The 9,806-nt window shown below is 31.7% G+C and overlaps 2 protein-coding genes across 2 annotated transcripts; both read left to right on the forward strand.

Moving 5' to 3' along the window:
* The first annotated feature begins 3,192 nt into the window (after positions 1-3,192).
* LOC134254859 (uncharacterized) lies at positions 3,193-4,020 on the forward strand. Its single transcript, XM_062737399.1, has one exon. The coding sequence runs from the start codon at positions 3,193-3,195 to the stop codon at positions 4,018-4,020; it is 828 nt and encodes a 275-aa protein (XP_062593383.1).
* A 3,320-nt stretch (positions 4,021-7,340) lies between these two features.
* On the forward strand, positions 7,341-8,330 carry LOC134254861 (nucleotidyltransferase MB21D2-like). Its single transcript, XM_062737400.1, has one exon. The coding sequence runs from the start codon at positions 7,341-7,343 to the stop codon at positions 8,328-8,330; it is 990 nt and encodes a 329-aa protein (XP_062593384.1).
* Positions 8,331-9,806: the final 1,476 nt, after the last annotated feature.

Here is a 9,806-nt window from a genome sequence, read left to right on the forward strand (position 1 = left end):
CAAATATTTGACCTAACGTAAACTGGAAAATCTCCGAGGGTACACGAGTTGCTTTGACGACAATATAATAGAAATTAAATGCTTGTTTAGCAATGTCATAATCTTTCCTTTATTTACAAAGAGATTAGTGGTAAATACTTTAAAGAGATACCAAACCTTTATAACATAGTGGGATAAGTATTTGAGTATTTGACAGTGTATTGCACAAAAGTGCAATCGATCTTGAAATAATGTGAAAAGTAAAAATATTTTGTGTAAAAACTTAATCTGCCGAACTGATTTCACCTGGCTGTAAGATACCCCAAAATGTAGACTTGATCTATGCTAACATGTACAGCATAATTTGTCTCATTTGATAAAAGCTCTATATAATGATTAATTAGTTTACTCTGGTCTTTTTTAAAGTATAAAATAAAACTAAGTGTCGTTAGTACTGAACAAATTAAACACATATACGTACACAGTTCGACATACCCATATTTGAATATATCCCTTATAAGAATATATATAAATATACATAATGAAAAAATACAGATATGACTAATATAATTTGCAAAAAAGGGACAGCCCTTTAAAAAGCACGCTACAACTTGTCAATAGCTACATGTACATGTACTTATAGTTATAGACAAGAGCCCCATCAAGAGGAGATAAATGAGAAACAAAAAAGTCTCATAATCTGAATCAGCAGAGTAACATAGGAACATATCTAGGCACATTGATTTGTACCTATATTATATATTTAATTCTTTTGTGAATATGTTTTAATTGTACATAATTTCAAATCAATTGTACCTATCTTTAAATCAATTGTAAGATAAGTATTATTAAATTGAATTGAAGATAGGTATAATTCCATTAAAGATAGGTGTAATTTATTTGAACCTAGGTTTAATTATTAAGATACATATTTATTTACACCTATCTTTAATTCATTATCCAATACCTGTCTTTAATTCAATTGTGCTAATCTTCAATTCATTTGGTTTAAATGTTTGAATATTTGTTATTTTGGCGTTCCATATAATTGTGTTACGTACGTGTGACGGAAAATAGCACACAACAATAAACCTCTGTAAGAAATATATATATTTTTTTAAATACAGTAATATGATCTTTTAAAACGTGCTATTTTCATCGATTTTTTTTTATTTTAATGACATGTATTCAGAAACACTTAGAAAAACTAATACGAGGGTCGTTCAAAAATTACGCGGACTTGTTGCACAGAGAAAATATTTGACGACATAATCGGGTAAAATGTCACACATAATAATATTAAAAGAATCTTTATTTATACGATCTTCAACATTTCATGTCAAAATGTTGTAAACTGATATCAATTTTAAGTGTTTTTTCAGGACATATCATTAAGTCACGGAGCAGCAAAATCTTCGACGTCAGAGGCATTATAAAAAAATATGTTATTGAGCTTTCATTTTCTCAACATTTTCCCGAGAGTACCTGTACAGTTTGAGTTACCTTATCTACTCAACATCCAAACACCATTTCTTGTCAAGCTTAAAACCTAATAAACAAGTAAAGAATATTCCTTTTTTCTTTTAAAAGCAAAAACTGCAGGTATTTATGAGATATAGTGTGATATTGCTAACTCTCAATCACGTTCTTTACAGTCCGGATAAATTTTTCATCGATAATCTTCCCGTCCTCCCGTATAGCCTTTTTTCAGAGGTCTAACGGTCTAAAATTTCAATTTGCTTTTTGTGGACGAATGTCACGAATACCATAGTTTACTACATGTTTTCTTATGCATAATTTGGATCTATGTTGGCGATATCTCGAGCATTACACATAATTTAACAAAAGTGTGGTGCGCCGTCAATTCAGGAGACGTCATTTTCACAGTCGTTTTCACGGGAATCGCATCAGAGAAAAATCACTTTATTTCTGTTAGTACTTCAAATATCACGTAAGAAATCTAAATGCATAATAATAGAACAATTTAAAGATACATTTGAGAAAATTGTCGTAAATAATAGCACAGTCCGTGTAATTTTTGAACGGCCTTCGTAATACACAAAATACACAATCCTGAAACCAAACACCTATGACTTAAACAACAAAGCAAACTATTCCTTTAGAAACACGTTATTCTATTTTACAAAATAGAGAGGGAATTTCCCACAGGGAAATACATGATATAGGAGACAAATAAACAAGATGGAACCCATGTAAGTGTAGTAGTTGGGCATTCAGCCACTACTGATGTAAAAGTTTTGTACTTCGCGTTGTGTTTTATTTTATATAGATGTTCCCTTCAATAATATTTCAACCTTTTGATAAACCTTTTATATTTTCTTTCCAGGTAAGTTTGAGTCCGCCTGTAGTGAGGCTTGTCCGTAAATAATAGATAATAAAGTTTTAAATCTTTAATAAAGTTTAACAATTGTATATGGAAAAATACCAAACAACAAATAAATATTCCCGGGGAATGAATGTGGCTTTCGAGAAAAATAACTAAATGAAAAAATATAAAGAACTAAGTTAGAAAAATAAAGAATTATTAATCGAAATTTAGTAGGGAAAATAGGGTGAGGCAACTCCTGATAATTACCTTGATACAAGGCTTGGCTCAGTAGAAGCCCAGAGCACGGCGGTGCTCGGGTTTAAATACTGTTCTTAACAATAGAATGAAAGTAAAAGTCAGCCGTAATGTGATTTGATAATAAATTTAGAAGTAACCAATGAAAAGTCTCGAAATAAAATGCGTTTGGAAATAAAAGATAACTCTCTTCCGGTTTCATGAATAAACAAATCGAATACGAAGATAAAGAATTTACGTAAAGAAGTAAGTTAACTTTATGTTAAATAAATGATGTAATGGCAATAATTCATAAAGGACCGATACTACCACATAAGTAACAACCTAAATATATCAAACACCTGTCGACTTACGTTTTAATTTAATCATCCAATAATTGAAATATTTCATTTTTAATACTTTTTAATGAAATTCTTATAGCTCAACAGTAGGATAAAAACACGAAATATGTCAGAATGTGTGTTTGAGGGCAGAAGACAAATAAACAAGATGGAGCCTGTGTAAGTAACAACCTATTCATATCAAACACCGACTTTCTTTTTAATTTAATCATACAATATATGAAATATTTCATATTTTTAAAAAAGAAATTCCGTTTCTTATGAAAATTCTTATCGATCAACAGTAGGATGTCAGAATGTGTGTTTGAGGGACTACTTGGTACAGTTGGGACATCATCCATTGTCAATATGGGGCGAGATATCATGGATATTATCGTGAAGTTTTATAATCAATTGAACAAAAGCTATGTTTGTATAGACGGAGGGAGTTACAGAGAAGGTTTCAGAATGGACGTATCGGATAGAGACTTCATGGTCTGGTTAAAACATCAGCGAGTAATCTGGAATTTATCTGAAGCACAGAATTACAAATCATTTAAATTTACACTTATTCTTGCTGACTGTTCTGATAGTCCACCTGGATTCTCTTTACTTCAATTGTTAACACAGAGAACTGGTGGAACTGATGGCATGCTCCATAAATCCTGCTTCAGAATGAATGACAAAATCTATATATCAAGTTCTCTCTACATTGAAATGAAACGCCCAATAGTTGGAATTGTATCAAAAGTAAACGGTCCTTGTGTAAGTGGACCTTGTGGAGAGATAGAATATGACGCTGCGCATAGTTTTGTGAGTGACTTTTGGCCTCCAGTTGCATATTCATGGATAAAAAGGTGTCAGGTTTGGCCATTATCTAACATTGTAAATGATATAGTCGAAGATGGTTGTCACTTTGTTACAATAGGACATAAACAGGGAAATCACAGGGACAATGAATGGAGAATTTCTTTCTCTGTGGCAGAACAAAGACTTGTTCGCTCAATGGATCATAACCAATTCTTGATTTATGGTTTGTTAAAGCTTTTCATGAGAGAGGTCATTAATAATACGTCAGATGAAAATAAGTTATTGAGTTCATATCATTTCTATTTATCAATCAGGAACAATGCATGAAGGCAATGGTAAGTGGCCTTCTACTTACACATTTGATAAAACTACTAACAGTGCGATCTTTAATGGCACTTGGTCCTGGATTGAATAAAAATTTACTCTTTAGTCATTTTCAAGGAAAATTTATACATGACTGTATACCCCCAAACAACGGATTACCCTCAGCCGATTTTTATCTTATTTTATTAGAGTCCATTTCTAAAATGCGTCACGGTATTGTCTTTGCGACTTTTTTTCTATTTATCAATAAAAATATGCATTTCTTCCATGCATATCTTTATTGATAAATAGAAGATATGTAAGAAAGACAGTATGAAAAGGTTAATTTAGTATTGCACAAAAGTGCAATCGATCTTGAAATAATGTGAAAAGTAAAAATATTTTGTGTAAAAACTTAATCTGCCGAACTGATTTCACCTGGCTGTAAGATACCCCAAAATGTAGACTTGATCTATGCTAACATGTACAGCATAATTTGTCTCATTTGATAAAAGCTCTATATAATGATTAATTAGTTTACTCTGGTCTTTTTTAAAGTATAAAATAAAACTAAGTGTCGTTAGTACTGAACAAATTAAACACATATACGTACACAGTTCGACATACCCATATTTGAATATATCCCTTATAAGAATATATATAAATATACATAATGAAAAAATACAGATATGACTAATATAATTTGCAAAAAAGGGACAGCCCTTTAAAAAGCACGCTACAACTTGTCAATAGCTACATGTACATGTACTTATAGTTATAGACAAGAGCCCCATCAAGAGGAGATAAATGAGAAACAAAAAAGTCTCATAATCTGAATCAGCAGAGTAACATAGGAACATATCTAGGCACATTGATTTGTACCTATATTATATATTTAATTCTTTTGTGAATATGTTTTAATTGTACATAATTTCAAATCAATTGTACCTATCTTTAAATCAATTGTAAGATAAGTATTATTAAATTGAATTGAAGATAGGTATAATTCCATTAAAGATAGGTGTAATTTATTTGAACCTAGGTTTAATTATTAAGATACATATTTATTTACACCTATCTTTAATTCATTATCCAATACCTGTCTTTAATTTAATTGTGCTAATCTTCAATTCATTTGGTTTAAATGTTTGAATATTTGTTATTTTGGCGTTCCATATAATTGTGTTACGTACGTGTGACGGAAAATAGCACACAACAATAAACCTCTGTAAGAAATATATATATTTTTTTAAATACAGTAATATGATCTTTTAAAACGTGCTATTTTCATCGATTTTTTTTTATTTTAGTGACATGTATTCAGAAACACTTAGAAAAACTAATACGAGGGTCGTTCAAAAATTACGCGGACTTGTTGCACAGAAAAAATATTTGACGACATAATCGGGTAAAATGTCACACATAATAATATTAAATGAATCTTTATTTATACGATCTTCAACATTTCATGTCAAAATGTTGTAAACTGATATCAATTTTAAGTGTTTTTTCAGGACATATCATTAAGTCACGGAGCAGCAAAATCTTCGACGTCAGAGGCATTATAAAAAATATGTTATTGAGCTTTCATTTTCTCAACATTTTCCCAAGAGTACCTGTACAGTTTGAGTTACCTTATCTACTCAACATCCAAACACCATTTCTTGTCAAGCTTAAAACCTAATAAACAAGTAAAGAATATTCCTTTTTTCTTTTAAAAGCAAAAACTGCAGGTATTTATGAGATATAGTGTGATATTGCTAACTCTCAATCACGTTCTTTACAGTCCGGATAAATTTTTCATCGATAATCTTCCCGTCCTCCCGTATAGCCTTTTTTCAGAGGTCTAACGGTCTAAAATTTCAATTTGCTTTTTGTGGACGAATGTCACGAATACCATAGTTTACTACATGTTTTCTTATGCATAATTTGGATCTATGTTGGCGATATCTCGAGCATTACACATAATTTAACAAAAGTGTGGTGCGCCGTCAATTCAGGAGACGTCATTTTCACAGTCGTTTTCACGGGAATCGCATCAGAGAAAAATCACTTTATTTCTGTTAGTACTTCAAATATCACGTAAGAAATCTAAATGCATAATAATAGAACAATTTAAAGATACATTTGAGAAAATTGTCGTAAATAATAGCACAGTCCGTGTAATTTTTGAACGGCCTTCGTAATACACAAAATACACAATCCTGAAACCAAACACCTATGACTTAAACAACAAAGCAAACTATTCCTTTAGAAACACGTTATTCTATTTTACAAAATAGAGAGGGAATTTCCCACAGGGAAATACATGATATAGGAGACAAATAAACAAGATGGAACCCATGTAAGTGTAGTAGTTGGGCATTCAGCCACTACTGATGTAAAAGTTTTGTACTTCGCGTTGTGTTTTATTTTATATAGATGTTCCCTTCAATAATATTTCAACCTTTTGATAAACCTTTTATATTTTCTTTCCAGGTAAGTTTGAGTCCGCCTGTAGTGAGGCTTGTCCGTAAATAATAGATAATAAAGTTTTAAATCTTTAATAAAGTTTAACAATTGTATATGGAAAAATACCAAACAACAAATAAATATTCCCGGGGAATGAATGTGGCTTTCAAGAAAAATAACTAAATGAAAAAATATAAAGAACTAAGTTAGAAAAATAAAGAATTATTAATCGAAATTTAGTAGGGAAAATAGGGTGAGGCAACTCCTGATAATTACCTTGATACAAGGCTTGGCTCAGTAGAAGCCCAGAGCACGGCGGTGCTCGGGTTTAAATACTGTTCTTAACAATAGAATGAAAGTAAAAGTCAGCCGTAATGTGATTTGATAATAAATTTAGAAGTAACCAATGAAAAGTCTCGAAATAAAATGCGTTTGGAAATAAAAGATAACTCTCTTCCGGTTTCATGAATAAACAAATCGAATACGAAGATAAAGAAATTACGTAAAGAAGTAAGTTAACTTTATGTTAAATAAATGATGTAATGGCAATAATTCATAAAGGACCGATACTACCACATAAGTAACAACCTAAATATATCAAACACCTGTCGACTTACGTTTTAATTTAATCATCCAATAATTGAAATATTTCATTTTTAATACTTTTTAATGAAATTCTTATAGCTCAACAGTAGGATAAAAACACGAAATATGTCAGAATGTGTGTTTGAGGGCAGAAGACAAATAAACAAGATGGAGCCTGTGTAAGTAACAACCTATTCATATCAAACACCGACTTTCTTTTTAATTTAATCATACAATATATGAAATATTTCATATTTTTAAAAAAGAAATTCCGTTTCTTATGAAAATTCTTATCGATCAACAGTAGGATGTCAGAATGTGTGTTTGAGGGACTACTTGGTACAGTTGGGACATCATCCATTGTCAATATGGGGCGAGATATCATGGATATTATCGTGAAGTTTTATAATCAATTGAACAAAAGCTATGTTTGTATAGACGGAGGGAGTTACAGAGAAGGTTTCAGAATGGACGTATCGGATAGAGACTTCATGGTCTGGTTAAAACATCAGCGAGTAATCTGGAATTTATCTGAAGCACAGAATTACAAATCATTTAAATTTACACTTATTCTTGCTGACTGTTCTGATAGTCCACCTGGATTCTCTTTACTTCAATTGTTAACACAGAGAACTGGTGGAACTGATGGCATGCTCCATAAATCCTGCTTCAGAATGAATGACAAAATCTATATATCAAGTTCTCTCTACATTGAAATGAAACGCCCAATAGTTGGAATTGTATCAAAAGTAAACGGTCCTTGTGTAAGTGGACCTTGTGGAGAGATAGAATATGACGCTGCGCATAGTTTTGTGAGTGACTTTTGGCCTCCAGTTGCATATTCATGGATAAAAAGGTGTCAGGTTTGGCCATTATCTAACATTGTAAATGATATAGTCGAAGATGGTTGTCACTTTGTTACAATAGGACATAAACAGGGAAATCACAGGGACAATGAATGGAGAATTTCTTTCTCTGTGGCAGAACAAAGACTTGTTCGCTCAATGGATCATAACCAATTCTTGATTTATGGTTTGTTAAAGCTTTTCATGAGAGAGGTCATTAATAATACGTCAGATGAAAATAAGTTATTGAGTTCATATCATGTGAAGACTGCCGTGTTTTGGATTATTCAGAGCGATGTACTTCCAGGATGCATTCTCGAGGGTTTTTGGGTTTGTTTTAAACTAATCCTGAAATGGGTGTACGACGGTTACTGTCCCAACTTCTTCATTCCTGAAAATAACATGTTTCTAGGAAAAATCTTCGGTGCAAATCAAAAGAATTTTGTTTTCTAGACTTTATGGTTTATATTGTAAGGGTTTATCATGCCTGTTAGAAAGTTCCACCATAAAGTCATATACTCAGAACTTTTCTTCGATTAATAGAGATAAAAATACTCTTGTCTTGTCTAATACACTGGAGACGGAGGTGTTAGATAATGTGTGGTGGCACATGTACATTGCTATTGAATTACCTAATCTGTCCTACTGTATAAAAGCGGTAAACACAATTGGGCATCTCATATGTTTATACCCTTGAACCAGTTTCAAGTTATTGTGTTACAAAGAGTATTAGTAACTTTTCTTCAAGAAATCACTTTTATATTAAAAAGCAAATGTAGTGATTTTTATTTACAAAATTCAAGGTCAAATTTAAATAGAAAAATGAATAAAATAATGTACATTGTTGACAAAACATTTCTTCACGTGCTCAAATTTGGGGCAAAGTTCGGATCTGTTTTTGACATTCTCTATGTTGTAATGTATTATTACAAAACATGTAGATATGGCAAAGCTTCATCTCTTTTAAAGATGGTAAATGCCGAGGTATCTACACCCCATTTAATGCTTAATTCTGATATATATACAAAGTTATATGCTGAAGCCGCGGGGGGTCTTTCATGGCCTGAAAAAATAAGAAAATTTAGAATCCCGGACTTTCGTTATTACGTTGATATTGCATATTTAAATGAATTAAGAATTGAACAATTGTACAGTATGCCAAACAAAACGCTGTATTTAAGTATCCCATCTTTAGTAATTTTTTGCATGTTAGAGTTCTTATGCTACAGACACACGGACACTCTGAGTTCTCGAAGAGCTTTAGATGATCTACATTTTCTAGTCCACCAAGGGCAAACGATACATAAAGAGAGTAGAGATATCTCATGGCAGATTCTTGGAATCTGTCAACAAATCTCCGGGAACTACCAAGCTGCTATAATGCATTTCAAAAATCTTTCAAAGAAGATTCATCTAACAGAATTCAATCTACCACACTGATAAGGGCACTGATTGCTGTATATACTGCAAGGCAATAGGTTTAACCAAGATTAAGAGGTCGGAGAATGGAATACTCTATTGGTCTTTGCAGAAAACTAAAAAAAATTGGAACATTCTAACAGTTGGCATTAAATTTTTTTTCTTGTTGAGTCAAATTATATAATCTTAAGACGTCAAATTACTGGTGTTGCTGGATGCACCATTTTACTCAATGGAAAAAAGGCAATTTTTATGTGCACTACTTGAACCTGCTTTATGTATTTTCATGTGTTGCGGAGAAATGCACATTTGATTTGAATGTATCTTTACTTAATAAATTATTTTTTTATCCATTTACATCAACTGATTATTTTTCTCATGAGAACCATTAAGCAGACATACTATGCCTCTATATACTAAGAACGTAATCAGGAACAATGCATGAAGGCAATGGTAAGTGGCCTTCTACTTACACATTTGATAAAACTACTAACAGTGCGATCTTTAATG

The sequence above is a fragment of the Saccostrea cucullata genome, unplaced genomic scaffold (genome assembly GCF_032062105.1).
Source record: "Saccostrea cucullata isolate Sc308-1 unplaced genomic scaffold, CSIRO_AGI_Scuc_v1 ctg18847, whole genome shotgun sequence".
In the NCBI taxonomy this organism is placed as follows: domain Eukaryota; kingdom Metazoa; phylum Mollusca; class Bivalvia; order Ostreida; family Ostreidae; genus Saccostrea; species Saccostrea cuccullata.

Bases quoted from the DNA above. Each gene is read 5' to 3' on its own strand.
- LOC134254859 (XM_062737399.1), top strand. From the start codon at position 3,193: ATGTCAGAATGTGTGTTTGAGGGACTACTTGGTACAGTTGGGACATCA.
- LOC134254861 (XM_062737400.1), top strand. From the start codon at position 7,341: ATGTCAGAATGTGTGTTTGAGGGACTACTTGGTACAGTTGGGACATCA.